This window comes from Pollachius pollachius, assembly GCF_949987615.1.
Source record: "Pollachius pollachius genome assembly, chromosome: 11".
Classification (NCBI taxonomy): Eukaryota; Metazoa; Chordata; class Actinopteri; order Gadiformes; family Gadidae; genus Pollachius; species Pollachius pollachius.
The window spans coordinates 4214717-4234092 of NC_136944.1; the positions used below are offsets into that span (position 1 = coordinate 4214717).

Here is a 19376-nt window from a genome sequence, read left to right on the forward strand (position 1 = left end):
CCTCGCCCTCTCTCTAGCCCCCTCCCTCGCCCTCCCTCTCTGCACTCCCTCGCTCTCGCCCATCTCCCTCTCTCCCTGCCCTCTCTCCCGCCCCCTCCCTCACTCTCCCTCTCTCTTGCCCTCTCTCGTCCTACCTCCCTCTCTCTCGCCCCTCCCTCGCCCTATCTACCTCTCTCTCGCCCCTCCCTCGCCCTATCTACCTCTCTCTCGCCCTCTCTCTCTATCTCTGCTCCCACTCCCTGCTCTCTCTCTCGCCCTACCTCCCTCTCTTTCTCTGTCTCTCGCCCGGGACAGGGAGACAAAGCGATGCATCATGTCCTTGCGTGCGGACGCTGATAAACCCGAGGCCTCTGATTGGTCCGTGGCTCGTGTGGACGCAAACCTCTTCAGAGGGCGGGTGAATAATTCACAACGTTCTCCGCCGAGTCAAGCAGACTCGGGGAGGAAGACGATGCACACACTGAGAAATACTGACATGAACGCACACACACGCCTCTGTATAGACACACACACACACACACACACACACACACACTCACACACACACACACAATCGTACACCCTCACATACACACAAACAAGTACATGTACGACTACACACAGACTTTGTCTTCATACTCACAGGAACACACTTAAGCACATGCTCATTTACAGGCCGTACACACACTCACATGTTTGACTGTAAACACAGAAACACACAGACGCACGCGACGCACACACACACACACACACACACACATGCACACACACACACACACACAAACACAAACACTTCTGAACTCAAGTTGGCACACACATACACACTCATATTCATGCACACACACACAAGACACAAACACACACACGCACTCATACACACTGACACGTACACTTTGAAAGTGTTTTTCTATTTTCCCTTCAATATATTTTTGGGGAGAGATCATCGCGGGTCTGGGGGGCTAACGGGATTACAGGAGAGGGCTTTTCTCCCGGCCCCGGCCCCCCGATCTGTCCCCAGGAGGCAGTCTAAAGAGACCGTGATTTAAGGGTTTCCCTACACCTCCACCTCCACCACCTCCACCCCCACCTCCACCTCCAACACATCCACCCCCTCCACCTCCACCTCAGCCCAGCACGTTAAGCCCAGGCTGGGCAGGAGTCGGGGCCGGGGAAGGGGGTCATCCATCACGGCTGACGTCTTCACTATCGAGGAGCGCAAAAAATAGAAATAAAAAATAGAGAGTGAGAGAACACAGAAGCAGAGAGAGAAGTGGGGACCACTGTTAGCTGCAGATGACCCTCGTAACTCATCCCCATTCCCCCGATGTGACGGGAATCTTTAAAACATGAATTTGTTTGCTGGGTCTGTCTTTTTCTCCCATGGTGCTTTAGTTCTGCCCGAGGTGATTCTCTGCGTTGCCGAGCAGAATCAAAGGTTTTTGTTGTTGTCATCGAGTTTAGATGTCGGTTGATTTACCTCTTGTTCATTTCCGTCACTCGAACGATTTATCAATTGAGAAAATAAAAGTAGTTCTCAAATGTCATTGCCGAGAACGCTTTTATTGTCTCAGGACTTTCTCACGCCATTCATCATAACAAGCCAATCTCTTTTATTTTGGGGCAGTATAATGTAGGTGCTAGAGTATTGGACTACCATCTGAAAGGTTCTGGGTTTGAATCCAAATGTCTACAGTCTGCCTGTAGACCTCCCCTACCTGCTCTGACTGTTAATTACCATACCAGAAGTGCTATCTAAGTCGCAAACGTAGGCGAACGCTCGCCAACATGCTTAACATGTTCTGTTAAGCGTGCCGATGTCTTCAAACGTTTGCGAACATAGGCAAACTGTCAGAAGAGGTCGTTCTCCGCAAGCAGACCTGGATCACGGACTGCAAGATATGTTCTCCCAGATGGAGATTACCCTAAACTATACTAAGATGAAAATGTGATCTGAACGTGACATCGCAGTAAGTGGGCACAACTTCGGTGACGTAGCCCTCTATTCTTGAATCGTCAGAATTCCTTGTCTGCAGTATACTTTCTTGGAGATCGACAACTCATAGACCTTCTTCTGAAAACTCGTCAATTATCATGGAGGCTGCAGCTAATACAATGGCCTTTCTTGTCGCCATTTGTTTGTTTTGCAGTTTAAAAAGAACGTGAACGTTGTCTAAAAATCGTTAAAATTGTATTGTTTAAAGTCAACATGCTCGCCGCGAACGTTCGCCAATGTTCGCCAATTCTGAACGCACCTCTGCTCTGTGATGACTGTTAACCCTACCTGCTCTTTGATGACTGCGTCTGAAATCACTGACTGCATATCCCAAGTGATTTGTAGTCATTGTATATCGTTTCTTCCTTGCGTGTTGTCTCCTTGTTTTATTTCAAACCTGTAATTGTATGTCCTTGGGTCCCTTAGAAATGATTAAAAATACAAAAAGTCGAAAAAATACTAAAAGTCATACCGGGCTGCGCTTTTATTGTGTCGCCCTCTGGCAGGTGCCACATCCGGGTGATTGACACGTTTGGCACGGAGCCGCCCTACAACCACGAGGAGTACGCCACGCTCAACGGGTACCGCACCAACTGGGGCTACTGGAACCTCAACTGCAAGCAGTTCATGACCATGTTCCGTAGGTGGAGGAGTTTTATTGTCAAACGTCTGCACCATGTGGAAGTGGTAGCAACAATAATGTCCTTATCGTCTTATTTCATATATATATTTTTACACATCCTTGTACATCACCACAGTGCCCTTGCGTATAATCACACACACGCATGCACGCACACACGCACACACACACACACGCACAAATCTAACACACACACACACAAACTTCCAGCTGTGTTTCCGCTCGTTGCCTTTACAGTACCGTAGCCCCCCCTCCTCCGACGCTCTTATGATTAAACACGTCCCGCAATCAGCAGCTAGTGCGCTAACGCGCCGCAGGGTGCTAGCATCCTGCGTAGCTGCTCTGAGACGCAGACAGTACACTGATGGTTGTGTTGGTTTGACCTCCTGCCGCTAGATTCCTTTCTTTCTTTCCAAGCCACTGCTGTAGCGCTAAAGCAACCGTTAGACTCTTCAGCGCTGTACACGCTCACCAAACAGCAGCACATCATTACCCTCTCCGCGGAAGACTACCGCTAACCTAGCTTGTGTTTGGTTGCATTGTGTGTAAGCTACGATACTGACCAATCACGCGAGGCTTTGAGCTGCGGAGGGGCTCGGCGAGAGCTGGAGGAACGCATGGACGGGTCTCTATATACTGTATTTGGGCGGCTCAGCCACGCAGCATGGCCACGCACGTCATTAAAGCCCCCAAAACCAGTTGTGCTGCGTCACACGCGATGCGTTTCAGGACACACCAATGTGTACGGCGTTGTGTCTCAGCTGTGGGCGTAGCTCTGCCTGGCGGTGTGAGCCCGCCGCCGCCGTTATTAGGGGATGGCGGGCCGGGCCCTGGAGATAATGATGATTGAGGACCTGTCAGCAGCCCTAGCCCTCGCCCGAGTCCCCCCCCATCTGGAGCCCGTCCGGGGAGAGAAGCCCCAACACACGTTCCCCCCCCCCCCCCCCCCCCCTCTCCCCAACACACGCCCCCCACGCTAACACTTAATCGCTTTGTGTTTTAAAGCCGAACCGTCACACTCGGCTCTCCGCTGGGATAAGGGTGTCGCCGCCGCCTTGCTCCCGGACCAATAGCGTCGCTCCGGAGGAAAGGGGGGGTTGAGGGTGCGGGCCGCGTGGTTTTAACAACGCGCTCGTGAAGCAGTGTTGTGTTTTATTGCGGTAGAGCGCGTGCCGCTTTAAAGATACGCTTGAAAAACGAGCCGTAAACTATAACGATGAGTGAGGTCCCAGTTCAATGTGATTCATGGCCATGCTGGGGTGACATGTGGCTCAGGAGGTAGAGCGGGTTGCCTGGTAACCGGAAGGTCGCTCATTCGAACCCCGGCTCCTCCTAACCGAGTGTCGAGGTGTCCCTGAGCGAGACGCCTCACGCTAACTGCTCCCAACGAGCTGGCTGTCGCCCTGCGTGGTTGACTCCGCCGTCGGTGTGTGAATGTGTGCATGAATGGGTGATGTTAAGCAGTATTAAAAAGTGCATTGAGTGGCCACTGGTTAGAAAAGCGTGTATAGATGCAGTCCGTTTACCATTTACCGAGTGATTATGGCCAGCGTTCGCATGGTGAAACCAGACTGTGTTTCACACCAAACGCATCATCTCTTCACCCGGCTGTATGACCTTTCTGATTGGTTGATTGTTTATCGATTCCAGTGTAATTAGTTCATTTCTGACCTAATCCCTGATTAAGGAAGAACAACGGAAACGCGGACAAACGATGTAATAATGATCGCTCCGGTCAGGTGGTCACTATTGATCGCGCATTACACGTGATAGCTCAAAGGTTATTGATCGACGTCTCACGCCGCTGCGGTGTGTGTGTGTGTGTGTGTGTGTGTGTGTCAGGGTCTTTGTGTGTCTCTATGTGTGTATGTTTGCATCGGTTTCTGTGTGTGTGTGTGTGTGTGTGTGTGTGTGTTTCTATGTGTGTGTGTGTGTGTGTTGCTGTTTCTGTGTGTGTGTGTGTATTTCTGTTTCTGTGTGTGTGTGTTTGTGTGTGTGTGTGCGCTTGTGTGCGTGTTTGTGTGTGTGTGTGAGCTTCTGCCTGTGTATGTGTGTGTGTGTGTGTGTGTGTGTTTGTGTGTGTCCTCGCAGCGCACACCCCTGATAACTCGTTCATGGGCTTCGTGGCGGAGGAGCTGAACGAGACGGAGAGGCGGGTCATCCAGAGGAACAAGGCGGACAGGATGGCCCTGGTGTACGGGAAGGAGGCCAGCATGTGGAAGGTACACACACACACACACACACACACACGCACACACGCACACACGCACACACGCACACACGCACACACACACACACAGACACATACACACGCACACACAGAGACACACACACACACACACAGATACAAACACACACACACGTACGGGAAGGAGGCCAGCATGTGGAAGGTACACACACACACACACACACACAGAAACACACAGGGGTGTCCCTCCACCTGCTCTCCGGTGGGTGGAGGTGTTTGAGGTGTTGAGTGATGGCTCGCTAACGGTATGCTCCGCTCATCTGGAGGGGGGGGGGTTCACACTCCGCCAGCAACAGGGCTTCTTTTTATAACTTTTTCGTTCCAGGTATAGGTTTGAGAATACTTACACGACTTTGGGGATAAACAGAAACAAACAACTAATATTACATATTCTCTCTCTCGCTTCCCTTCACTCCCTCTCCCTCTCTCCTGTTTCCCTCTCTCTCTCTCTCTCTCTCTCTCTCTCTCGCACTCTCCTAGTTCCCTCCCTCTCTCTCTTTCTATCCCTTCCTCTCTTTCCCCTTGTTCCCTCTCTCCCTCTCCCCTTGGTCTCTCGCCTCTCTCTCTCTCTCTCCCCCCTCCCTCTCTCTCGCTCTCTCTCTCTCTCTCCCCTGTTCCCTTCTTCTATGTACTCCCATCGTCCGCTCATACATTCCTGATTAATGCGCTATCTCACAATGCACCTGTGATGGCTCCACACAGCTCGGAGTAAGTGAACCGTTTTTTGTCAGTTGTTATCACGTGACATAACTCTCCGACGTCTCACGAACATTAATCTGCCGACATTCAATTCCCATAAAGAATAAAAGCGCCTCTACATGTCTGTGATTTAACATACATCGATGTGCATAATTTATCGTGCTATTGCGCATGATTGAACACGATAAATATTTTACGGTACATTCTGAACCCACGCACACAGTATCAGAGGTAGGAGTCTACTTATTTCACTTAGTTCCCTTTGATAATTGTCATTATTAATCATTATTATATGACTGTATTGTGAGTTTCATTCAAATAAAAATAATTCTGGAATATCCAATCAAAGCGATTATTGTTGCAACGACGGTTCCTACCCACCCGAGACAGAGTCTCCATACCCTTGGGGCCCCAGGGGTCCTGTGGGGGCCAGGGGTCCTAGGGGGCCCAGAGGTCCTGGGGCCAGGGGTCCTGTTGGCCCCAGGGGTCCTGGGGGGGCCAGGGGTCCTGTGGGCCCCAAGGGTCCTGGGTGCGTGTTATCAGGGGTGTTGCCTCGCCGAGGGATCTCAGGGTCCGTGCCTGTGAGGTTTTGTTCAGTGAGGAACCGAGTTGTTACGCTAGTGTCCTCATGAACCTGACAATAATTCCGGGTACTTCAACCAAGTCATGGAGCGAAAGACCATCACCTTGTGGTCCCCAACCTTTACCGGAAATCCTCAAATAGTTTGACATCTGGAAGAGACAACATATGCAATGTTTATGGATACGTTACGGAAGCTAAATGTAATTTTGGAACATCTTGGATGGACAAGCCTTCCGTTCACGACTGCTACAACTAGTTCCCTCAGCAAGGTGTGTGGGTTTGTGTGTGTGTGTGTGTGTGTGTGTGTGTGTGTGTGTGTGTGTGTGTGTGTGTGTGTGTGTGTGTGTGTGTGTGTGTGTGTGTTTGTATTTTCTCCCTAATAACTCTTGGCAATGGAAAGTGTGTAAATCTGGAATTGTCAGGCGGTAAAGATCTTCTGTAGCCTTGGACCGAAAACAGACTGCAGCTCTCCTGCTTGGAACATTTATGAAACATTTATATCTTGATGATTTACTAAATATTTCATAGCCCAGTGCCAGAAAGCCTCTGATAGCAGCCAGACTTAAATAAATTAATATAATGCAGCTTCATTTACTGTAATACAGTTTTTACACAAACATTCCCATACTGCCGAAACTTCAAATCATATTGCTAACTATGACTACTAAAACTACTACTTATCGCTTCACATACTACTTTCAAGAATATCCACCGTCCTATGTTTTGAGTCCCAGTTTTAACATTAAAGGATTTATTTAAATGTAAGGAGCAGAAGAGAATATTTAAATGATTGTTGTTGACACTTACAAGACACTGAGATCAAAGCACGAAGCGAAGAAGAGAGATGGAGGCAGACAAAGAGATGATGACTCTTTTAGTATTCTCTTCATTTATCTCTCCCACACACGCACAGACGCACACACTTACACACAAGCATGCACCCACGCACGCAGGCACACACTAACACACACACACAGACAGACAGACACACAGACAGACACACGCAAACACACGAACACTAACACACACACAAACACACACACACACAAACACACAAGGACACACACACACACACACACCCACACACAATGACATTCACACCCACACACAGACAGACACAGACATGCCCACACACAGACAGACACACACACACACACACACACAATGACACGCACACACAAACAGACACGCACACACACACACACAGAAATACACACACACACACACACACACACACACACACACACACTTACACACACACCACTGCCACTGATGAGCTTGTAAAACAATATTTTGCTGGCTGTGCGTTAGCAATTAGCCCTAGAGTTTACATTTTTCGTTTCCTGCAATTTCTAACATTGGCCTCCACGGCTCATTCAATCAGACTTAGTTCCTTCTCATTAGTGCTGCTGGGCCCGGGGTAGCCTAACGTAGCCTAGCATAGCCTCCACAGCTCATTTGATCAGGCTTAGCTCATTCTCATTAGTGTTGCTGGCCCCGGTGTAGCCTAGTGTACCATAGTATAGCCTTCCCAGCTTATTTGGTCAGGCTATGCTCCTTCTCATTAGCAGTGTTGGGCCCAGTATAGCGTAGCCTAGCATAGCCTAGCATAGCCCTAACCTTCCCTTACTTCGCTGTAGTGCTTATGGCCTTGGGGCAACAGAGAGAGGGCTGGTTTCAACGAGTCCTGTCCATTATTGTAACTATAAAAGCAGACTGGATTACATGAATAACGCGCCATGACACGTTGCATTTTCAAAACCGGGGGATTTAGGGAGTTAACTCTGAGACAAAATTTTCTGACGAGGCTGAATTCACGTTGGGCCTTTTGAGTCACTTTTGATCAATCTTCATAATAGAATATATAATAACAAAGACACACATCCTGAATAATTACAAAGTGTCTGCTTCAATACATTTTTGCTGAGTACATTTCAAAGATTTGTCTAAAATAGGACCCAGGACATTTGGCTCATTTAAAACTGACGTCTGTGAAGCAAACTTTGTGTGGAAAGTAAAAATCATGCATATTGATATTCCCCTATGGGCGCCTTATGTTTCGCTCTCTGTACTCAACCTTTGTTTCCTGTGGCTACTCTGCCCAAATGTGCCCGGTTTTGTTCTTCAAACTAACTTCTATTCTACTTTGAGTATTCTCAACCTCACTTGTAAGTGACTTGGGTTAAAAGCATCTGCTCGATGAATACATGGGATGTGATTGTGGGGCAGTCTGTGGTGTTTGACTCCCAGCTCAAAGGGTCTGGGTTCGATTCCCTAGTTCCCTTAATGACCTGTATCAGTTCACTGTGGTAGTAGTCATCTTTTTTAGTCATCTTGTTTAAAGCATCTTCATTTACATTTGCATTTAGGTCAGATGCTTAGCAGATGCTTTTATCCAAAGCGACTTAAAATAAGCACATTTCTCAGAAGAAGGAGAAACAATATAACGCTGTCGGTACGGTGAGGATGTTCATAGAAACAAGTGCCAAGCACTAACAATCACAGGGTTAACCCATTCCCCGTATACAACAGAGACAGCTAGGATAAGACGCTACACAATGCTAGGTACTATTTAAGTAGCAGGACGTACAACATACAATAAGTGCGTACTTTAAGTACCTGGTCATGCAACATAAAATAAGTGCGTAAGACTTCATATTAGACTTAAGACTTAAGACTTAAGAATATCAGTAACATACCATTTCATCGATGCATCCTGAAGTCTCACTGAGACTGCGTTACAAAGATCTGACCTAAAGAGCGGCCGCCATGTTTAGATCCACAAACATCTCTTAACCAGCCTGTGTGTCTGGTTCGGAGATGTCTGAGCCCTGGTGTCCCCCGCAGGGCAGGGAGAGCTTCCTGAGCGTGCTCCACCGCTACATGGAGGTCCACGGGACGGTGTACTTTGAGATGCAGCGCCCCCCCGAGGTGCCCGCCTTCGTGAAGAACCACGGCCTGCTGCCCCAGCAGGAGCTGCAGCTGCTGCTGAGGAGGGCCAAGGTGAGAGGCCTCCCGCACCCTTACACAACATACTCTGGGTTCCTACTGGAGCTACTGTTCTACTGGGCAGTAGCTCAGGAAGGAGGGCGGGTCGGCTGGTAACCTGATGGTTGCGAGGTCGATCCCGGCTCCTCCTAGCCGAGTGTCGAGGTGTCCCTGAGCGAGGCGCCTCACCCTGACCAGCTGGCTGTTGCCCTGCGGGGGTTGATTCCGCCGTTGGTGTGTGAATGTGTGCATGAATGGTTGCAAGTCACTTTGGATAAAAGCTATTGTGTTCGTGTAGGAGTCAATGACCACAACGTGTTGCTTCGTTCGTTGCGTTTACTGAACTGAGGCACAACTTACATTTTACGACCTTGCCGTATAACACTGCTGAAAACCTTAAAGACACAGTAACCTGTCAATAGCAGTGCATTACCTACAGAGTCCAACAGGACACATTATGAAAACAAACTGCATGTTTTCAGACATAACATTTTCCCCCCACCCCCCAGGGAACAGAAACATAACATTCACCTCGCACCCCCCCCCAATGTCAATGTCACCCTGTCACATAGTCCCCATGCCAGACAGGGGGGGCCCTCATTCTCTGAGGGCGTGCTGGCCCTGAAGCTGCGTCGTGTGGCGCTGGTGGGTCCCCTGCCACCCGATTAGCTCCTGGCCGGGGCTGCCAACCTAGAGCTGCCGGCGACAGATGTGAGGCCGGTACAGTGGGGCTTGCAACTCTGTGCAGGCGGTTTGAGTGCCAACGAGTCCCGTTCTCCAGTCTGTAAGTGGCCGGCCCCAGCTGCTTAGTCACCCGCAGAGGCTCTGACCAGTATGACTGCAGCTCATTTTGGCGGTGGAGGCGTTTGCTCCTGACCCAATCCCCTGCTGAAAGTGAGGGGGTCTGCACCCTACGTGTGGCATCGTACTTCTCTTTCATCCGAGCCTGCGAATGGTTCACCTGAGCTCTGGCTTTCTGGAGCCCTGGGCTCCCACGTGCAGGAGGTGGCTCAGCTCTCAAGCAGTCCAGTGGTTGCTTTAGTTCACGTCCAATCATTAGCAATGCAGGTGACACTCCAGTGGTGGAATGTTTGGATGCCCGGATGGTCAGGAGAGTTTGGTTGAGAGCGTTGCTGAAGGTCTTCCCTTCCTCCAGACAGGCTCGAATACCATTTTTGAGAGTCCTATTCAGTCTTTCCACCCCTCCATTACTCTCTGGGTGATACACTGCCGTCCTGATGTGCTTGATGGACCGCAGCGTGAGAAACTCTGCGAACTCTGCTGATGTGAATTGGGGCCCGTTATCTGTTGTGACCACACCCGGGAGGCCCCAGCGCCCAAACAGGTTGTCCAGGCGGTCGACGATGGAGTGCACGGTGATGGAGCTCAACTGGAAAACCTCTGGCCATTTCGAATGAAGATCGTGCACCACCAGCAGGTAACGGGCATGAGCAGGCGCCCCGTGAAGTTCACCGCAAAAGTGTCGACCTGGATATGTTCCCAGGGTGAAGACGGCCAAGGGGTTGGGGTAAGAGGGGCTGTGGCGGGCTGGCCTGTTTTCCCACTCAGAAGGCAGCAGGCGCAGTTACGCACCAGCTCCTCAACGTCAGAGTCTATGTGGGGCCACCAAACTGTATCCCGGCAGCGCTGCTTTACCTTGACCACCCCAAGGTGCCCCTCATGCGCCATGTGTAGTACTCTGGACCTGAGAGTCTCTGGAATGACCGCACGGTGACGGCGAGCTAGGCACACAGCCCCCCAGCAGGAGAGCTCGTTGCCGAAGCGGTAGTAGGGAAGCAGCCTATCATCCACTTTGGCAGGCCAGCCGTCCCGGACGTAGGTGCGGAGAATCGTGAGGGCCTCATCAGCAGCTGAGGCCTGCTGCAGCTCCGCCAGGGTGACTGCTGAGCTGAGGGGCCCGTGCAGGATGTGGACCCAGTCTTCATCGCTCTCTGGGTCTGATGACACCCCACCCATCTCCTTCGTCACCGACACAGCCCTGGACAGGAGGTCGGCCACCGTGTTGGCCCGCCCAGGAACAAACTTCAGGCTGAAGTAGTACTGGTTCAGCCTGTCAGCCCACCTTAGCAGTCTCATAGGCCTGTGCCCCGAGCCTTGGGTCGCCAGCAGTGCCGTCAGCGCTTGGTGGTCTGTGCGAATGGTGAAAGCCCTCCCGTATAAATAAACATGCCAGCGTTCGCAAGCCCACAGGCAGGCCAGAGCCTCCCTCTCCCCCACCCAATACTTCTGCTCCACTGGAGTAAGTGCTCGTGAGGCGAAAGCTACCGGGCGTTCCACCCCGTCTTGAGTCTGGGAGAGGACAGCGCCCAGCGCCACCCCGGATGCGTCACAGGTGACCAAGGTGGGAGCAGTCAGGCTGAAATGGGTCAGTGTAGGCGGGGACGTGAGCCGCTGTTTGATGACGCGCACGGCTTCATGGCAGGCCGGGGTCCAGTCCCACGCAGCCTCCTTCCTGAGCAGCCGGCGCAAGGGAGCTGTTGAATCAGAGAAGTGTGGCATGAACCTGAGATAGTAGGCGGCCATCCCCAGGAAGGAAGACAGCTGGGATGGTGACTGCGGGTCTGGGAGGGACAGAATGGCTTCAGTGTGGGACATAATCGGGGTGATGCCCTCCTTCGAGAGCCTGAAGTCCAGGAACTCAACTTCCTCAACCCCGAACATGCACTTTTCAGCGTTCAGTGTGACCCCATGCTGTTCGAAACGCTGAAAGACTTGCACCAGGCGAGCATCATGCAGTGTGGTGGAGGGTGCATGCACGACCACGTCATCCAGGTAGATGGACACACCCTGGATACCGGCCAGTATGAGTGACATTATCTTCTGAAAGCAGCTCGGGGCTGATGAGAGTCTAAATGCCATGCGTTTGAATCTGAAGACCCCATGTGCGTGACAAACGCTGTAAAGTCCATGCTGGGTCGTGCCAGAGGAACCTGCCGGTAGCCATTTCGTAGGTCCATCTTACTGAAGACAGTGGAGCCGTAGAAATGGCTAGTGAGTTCCTCAGCCGTAGGCAGGGGGTACTTGTCGGGGATGATGGCTTTGTTCACGTCTGTGAGGTCCACACAGAGTCGCAGTCCGCCCCCCTTTTTCTTAGCTATCACCAGGTTTGACACCCATGGCGAGGCGTCGACAGGCTCGACGACGTCTGCCCCCACCAGGCGCTGCAGCTCGGCCTCCACTGCGTCACGGAGAGCCAGAGGAATGCGCCGTAGAGGCTGGATGACAGGGCGGACTGACTGGTCAACCGTAGGCTGGTGTACAAATCCTGTCATGCGGCCCAGCCCGTTGAACAGTTGTGGGTAGCGGTCAGGCCAGGAGGTGGCGACCTGCAGGACATGCTGGCCTCTAGCATCACGCACAGCAAAACCCAGGGCAAGGAACAAGTCTAGGCCCATAATGTTGGCTCCCCTCCGGGTGATGCAGAACTTGGTGTTCGGCGCACATTGTCGCCCATATCTGACGGGAAGGCAAGCCACGCCTAGAGTGGAGATGGGAGAACGGCCGTAGCCCAACAGGGGTTTAACTGCTGCTTCCAGAGGCACCTGACTGAAGAAGCGGTCATATGTGCATTCGTTCAGGATTGACACTTTGGCTCCTGTGTCCACGAGGAGCGGGATTAGAGCTGTGCCCACACGGCATGTGCAATGTTTGAAGGCAGGCTGTGAGGTCTGAACAGTGTTTATGGGGACAGCAGCAGTATCATGGGAAGCAGGGGAAGAGCGACAGCAGCGTGCAAAATGGTTCAATCTGCTGCAGTTGCGGCAACGTTTTCCCCGAGCAGGGCATGATTGATTTCTGGCAGCATGTTGAGAAGAGCCACAGTTGCTACAGCTCTTGGCCCCACTCTCCCTGGGCCCCCTATCCACTCTCTGTACATCCAAACTGTCACTCACCCCGTCGTTTGGCCCTGCAGTCTCTGTATGATGAACTGACGGCGGTGATGACGTCATCGGGTCGTGCACTGCGTGGCCGAACTTGCGCGCCTCCGCTAGGGCCGTTTCCAACTGTTTTCCAATCACTACAGCATCTGCTAGTGTCATGGAGTCTGGCTCTAATAAAAGTCTCTCCCTCAGTTGGTTGCATGACGTTTTCTCTATTAACTGGTCAACTACAAGTCCATCCTCCAAAGCCCCAAAGTCACAAAGCCTAGCCAGCTCACGTAAAGCTGACACGAAGTGGGCAACGGTCTCACCCGGCTTTTGGGTCCTCTGACGAAACTCGAAACGGTACATCCGCCAGCTTCTCCCGGAGCTGAAGTGCGCCTTCAAAGCGGCCGTAGCTGTGGCGTACTTATCGTCCAATAAGGTGAGCGTGGCGAAGACTCGCTGTCCCTCCTGCCCGAGACAATGGCGTAGGAGCGCACACTTCCGGGCCTCCGCTAGGTCCGTGTGTCCCAACGCCAGCAGATAATCCTCAAATGACCGCAGCCACCGATCCCAGGGAACAGCTGGGTCGCCGGGAACCGGTAGGAAAGGTGGAGGAGGCGGCAAGGCGAGTTCAGCCATCCTCGTTCGCCAAATATTGTGTTTGTGTAGGAGTCAATGACCACAACGTGTTGCTTCGTTCGTTGCGTTTACTGAACTGACGCACAACTTACATTTTACGACCTTGCCGTATAACACTGCTGAAAACCTTAAAGACACAGTAACCTGTCAATAGCAGTGCATTACCTACAGAGTCCAACAGGACACATTATGAAAACAAACTGCATGATTTCAGACATAACAAAAGCGTCAGCAAAATCCCCAAAATATAAATGTAAATGATCTAGAGTCTGAATCAGACGGCAGACTCGGAACCCAAAACCTCCTCCCTGATAGTGGTGGCAGGGCTTCGGTCATTCAGTCAGACCAGCTTTACTCTGCTAGCCATGCTATGACCGTTCTAAGCACCTTCCCTCGGGTCGGAGCCCTTCCGAGGGCTAAGGTTAATGGGCTGTTGTATAATTAGGGTCTCTGAAGCCCTTTAAGATGGTAGAGTTATACAAATATAATAAACTTGACTTTTATTGTCAGGCTAAAGATATTCAGCTCTTAGGAGGTTGTTTTGGAGGAGGAAAAGTTATTGGGTAAGATATTGCTCCATTTGTCTTAATCCTAACCTAACTCTGTCTTCTTCTTTGTCTCAAACCAAGCTCTTCATCGGATTGGGCTTCCCCTACGAAGGCCCTGCCCCTCTGGAGGCCATAGCCAATGGCTGCGTCTTCCTGCAGCCCAAGTTTAGCCCCTCCCACAGCTCCCTCAACCACGCCGTCTTCATCGCTCTCTGGGTCTGATGACACCCCACCCATCTCCTTCGTCACCGACACAGCCCTGGACAGGAGGTCGGCCACCGTGTTGGCCCGCCCAGGAACAAACTTCAGGCTGAAGTAGTACTGGTTCAGCCTGTCAGCCCACCTTAGCAGTCTCATAGGCCTGTGCCCCGAGCCTTGGGTCGCCAGCAGTGCCGTCAGCGCTTGGTGGTCTGTGCGAATGGTGAAAGCCCTCCCGTATAAATAAACATGCCAGCGTTCGCAAGCCCACAGGCAGGCCAGAGCCTCCCTCTCCCCCACCCAATACTTCTGCTCCACTGGAGTAAGTGCTCGTGAGGCGAAAGCTACCGGGCGTTCCACCCCGTCTTGAGTCTGGGAGAGGACAGCGCCCAGCGCCACCCCGGATGCGTCACAGGTGACCAAGGTGGGAGCAGTCAGGCTGAAATGGGTCAGTGTAGGCGGGGACGTGAGCCGCTGTTTGATGACGCGCACGGCTTCATGGCAGGCCGGGGTCCAGTCCCACGCAGCCTCCTTCCTGAGCAGCCGGCGCAAGGGAGCTGTTGAATCAGAGAAGTGTGGCATGAACCTGAGATAGTAGGCGGCCATCCCCAGGAAGGAAGACAGCTGGGATGGTGACTGCGGGTCTGGGAGGGACAGAATGGCTTCAGTGTGGGACATAATCGGGGTGATGCCCTCCTTCGAGAGCCTGAAGTCCAGGAACTCAACTTCCTCAACCCCGAACATGCACTTTTCAGCGTTCAGTGTGACCCCATGCTGTTCGAAACGCTGAAAGACTTGCACCAGGCGAGCATCATGCAGTGTGGTGGAGGGTGCATGCACGACCACGTCATCCAGGTAGATGGACACACCCTGGATACCGGCCAGTATGAGTGACATTATCTTCTGAAAGCAGCTCGGGGCTGATGAGAGTCCAAATGCCATGCGTTTGAATCTGAAGACCCCATGTGCGTGACAAACGCTGTAAGGTCCATGCTGGGTCGTGCCAGAGGAACCTGCCGGTAGCCATTTCGTAGGTCCATCTTACTGAAGACAGTGGAGCCGTAGAAATGGCTAGTGAGTTCCTCAGCCGTAGGCAGGGGGTACTTGTCGGGGATGATGGCTTTGTTCACGTCTGTGAGGTCCACACAGAGTCGCAGTCCGCCCCCCTTTTTCTTAGCTATCACCAGGTTTGACACCCATGGCGAGGCGTCGACAGGCTCGACGACGTCTGCCCCCACCAGGCGCTGCAGCTCGGCCTCCACTGCGTCACGGAGAGCCAGAGGAATGCGCCGTAGAGGCTGGATGACAGGGCGGACTGACTGGTCAACCGTAGGCTGGTGTACAAATCCTGTCATGCGGCCCAGCCCGTTGAACAGTTGTGGGTAGCGGTCAGGCCAGGAGGTGGCGACCTGCAGGACATGCTGGCCTCTAGCATCACGCACAGCAAAACCCAGGGCAAGGAACAAGTCTAGGCCCATAATGTTGGCTCCCCTCCGGGTGATGCAGAACTTGGTGTTCGGCGCACATTGTCGCCCATATCTGACGGGAAGGCAAGCCACGCCTAGAGTGGAGATGGGAGAACGGCCGTAGCCCAACAGGGGTTTAACTGCTGCTTCCAGAGGCACCTGACTGAAGAAGCGGTCATATGTGCATTCGTTCAGGATTGACACTTTGGCTCCTGTGTCCACGAGGAGCGGGATTAGAGCTGTGCCCACACGGCATGTGCAATGTTTGAAGGCAGGCTGTGAGGTCTGAACAGTGTTTATGGGGACAGCAGCAGTATCATGGGAAGCAGGGGAAGAGCGACAGCAGCGTGCAAAATGGTTCAATCTGCTGCAGTTGCGGCAACGTTTTCCCCGAGCAGGGCATGATTGATTTCTGGCAGCATGTTGAGAAGAGCCACAGTTGCTACAGCTCTTGGCCCCACTCTCCCTGGGCCCCCTATCCACTCTCTGTACATCCAAACTGTCACTCACCCCGTCGTTTGGCCCTGCAGTCTCTGTATGATGAACTGACGGCGGTGATGACGTCATCGGGTCGTGCACTGCGTGGCCGAACTTGCGCGCCTCCGCTAGGGCCGTTTCCAACTGTTTTCCAATCACTACAGCATCTGCTAGTGTCATGGAGTCTGGCTCTAATAAAAGTCTCTCCCTCAGTTGGTTGCATGACGTTTTCTCTATTAACTGGTCAACTACAAGTCCATCCTCCAAAGCCCCAAAGTCACAAAGCCTAGCCAGCTCACGTAAAGCTGACACGAAGTGGGCAACGGTCTCACCCGGCTTTTGGGTCCTCTGACGAAACTCGAAACGGTACATCCGCCAGCTTCTCCCGGAGCTGAAGTGCGCCTTCAAAGCGGCCGTAGCTGTGGCGTACTTATCGTCCAATAAGGTGAGCGTGGCGAAGACTCGCTGTCCCTCCTGCCCGAGACAATGGCGTAGGAGCGCACACTTCCGGGCCTCCGCTAGGTCCGTGTGTCCCAACGCCAGCAGATAATCCTCAAATGACCGCAGCCACCGATCCCAGGGAACAGCTGGGTCGCCGGGAACCGGTAGGAAAGGTGGAGGAGGCGGCAAGGCGAGTTCAGCCATCCTCGTTCGCCAAATATTGTGTTTGTGTAGGAGTCAATGACCACAACGTGTTGCTTCGTTCGTTGCGTTTACTGAACTGACGCACAACTTACATTTTACGACCTTGCCGTATAACACTGCTGAAAACCTTAAAGACACAGTAACCTGTCAATAGCAGTGCATTACCTACAGAGTCCAACAGGACACATTATGAAAACAAACTGCATGATTTCAGACATAACAAAAGCGTCAGCAAAATCCCCAAAATATAAATGTAAATGATCTAGAGTCTGAATCAGACGGCAGACTCGGAACCCAAAACCTCCTCCCTGATAGTGGTGGCAGGGCTTCGGTCATTCAGTCAGACCAGCTTTACTCTGCTAGCCATGCTATGACCGTTCTAAGCACCTTCCCTCGGGTCGGAGCCCTTCCGAGGGCTAAGGTTAATGGGCTGTTGTATAATTAGGGTCTCTGAAGCCCTTTAAGATGGTAGAGTTATACAAATATAATAAACTTGACTTTTATTGTCAGGCTAAAGATATTCAGCTCTTAGGAGGTTGTTTTGGAGGAGGAAAAGTTATTGGGTAAGATATTGCTCCATTTGTCTTAATCCTAACTCTGTCTTCTTCTTTGTCTCAAACCAAGCTCTTCATCGGATTGGGCTTCCCCTACGAAGGCCCTGCCCCTCTGGAGGCCATAGCCAATGGCTGCGTCTTCCTGCAGCCCAAGTTTAGCCCCTCCCACAGCTCCCTCAACCACGCCTTCTTCAGAGGGAAGCCCACATCCAGACAGGTACGGTTGAGAGGAGGGGAGGGGAGAGGAGGTGAGGGGAGGGGAGGGGAGGTGAGGGGAGGGGAGGTGAGAGGAGGTGAGGGGAGGGGAGGGGAGGTGAGGGGAGGGGAGGGGAGAGGAGGTGAGGGGAGGGGAGGTGAGAGGAGGGAGGGGAGGTGAGAGGAGGTAAGAGGAGGTGAGGGGAGGGGAAGTGAGAGGAGGTGAGGGGAGGGAAGGGGAGGGGAGGTGAGAGGAGGTGAGGGGAGGGGAGGGGAGGTGAGAGGAGGTGAGAGGAGGTGAGGGGAGGGGAGGTGAGAGGAGGGAGGGGAGGTGAGAGGAGGTAAGAGGAGGTGAGGGGAGGGGAAGTGAGAGGAGGTGAGGGGAGGGAAGGGGAGGGGAGGTGAGAGGAGGTGAGGGGAGGGGAGGGGAGGTGAGAGGAGGTTAGAGGAGGTGAGGGGAGGGGAGGTGATGTTGGATAACTTAAGGAGGTAAGATAAGGTGAATAGAAGTTGAGTGGAGGTGATGTGGAATGACGTGAGCGGAGGTGATGTGAAAAAATGTGTGGAGGTGCGATGAAGGAGAGATATGAGATGAGAGGAGGTGAGCGGAGGTGATGTGGGATAATGTGAGGGGAGTTGAGGTGAATACAGCAAGGGCAGGAGAGGTTCATTCATTTTAGTTTTTTTTCCTCAAATCCAATCAGAATTTAAGATACTCTTTTATTAATCCCCAAGGAAAAGTAAATTAACTGGCAACTGTCAAACATTGTTACACTTTATTGACGACCAAACTTTGAAACACATCAAGATTTAAAGCTAACAGCTTGAGTCGTGAAGAAACATGTCGTTTTGTCAGGAGCCGACGACAGGCAGTCACGCAGTCACACACGTCATCGTGGATACAGAAACATCTTCCTCCAGATGTGTCTGCTTCCAATTAAAGAAGTTCTTCCAATCAGAGGAACTTTAACAACACACGCACGCACGCACAAGCTCAAACATCGACACACACACGCACACTGACACGCACACATAAACACACGCGCTCAAACAGACACACGCACACACGCACGCACATTGAAACCCACACACAAACACACACGCACACACACACTCAAACAGACACACACACACACACAAGGACATTGAAACCCACACACACACGCACACACACGCTCAAACATACACACACCCTCACACAGACATACACAGGCTAGAGACTCACTCTCTCTATCACTCGCAATCAATCAGTCAATTGTCGTTCTCATGCTCCTTCAGCCAGTAAAAGGGCTAATTGATTAATATATATATTGATTAGAAGGTGATCTTCCATGCTCTGCTCTCTCTCTCTCACACTCTCTCTCTCTCACTCTCACTCACTCTCTCTCTCTCTCTCTCTCTCTCTCTCTCTCCCCCCCCCCCCCCCCCCAGGTCTCCTCTCAGCACCCCTATGTGGAGCAGTACATCGGCCCGCCTCACGTCGTCACCGTGGACTTCAACGACTCCCTGGAGTTCGACCGTGCCGTGCGTCAGATCATGAACACCAACGTACGTTCCCTCGGTTCAGAGCTACCCCTCTTTCAGCATTCAACCCCTCTGATACTAACCAGGTTTACTAAGTTACCCCTAGAATAAAA

At 52.0% G+C, this 19376-nt stretch overlaps 1 protein-coding gene across 1 annotated transcript in view; it reads left to right on the plus strand.

The window, feature by feature from the left end:
- LOC307082403 (alpha-1,6-mannosylglycoprotein 6-beta-N-acetylglucosaminyltransferase B-like) overlaps nt 1–19376 on the plus strand; it is a 91772-nt gene that overhangs the window by 59201 nt on the left and 13195 nt on the right. Inside the window, 5 exon segments of the mRNA XM_079745958.1 lie at nt 2479–2612; nt 4704–4834; nt 8990–9145; nt 17615–17761; nt 19171–19287. Coding sequence (XP_079602084.1) covers nt 2479–2612; nt 4704–4834; nt 8990–9145; nt 17615–17761; nt 19171–19287 — 685 coding nt within the window.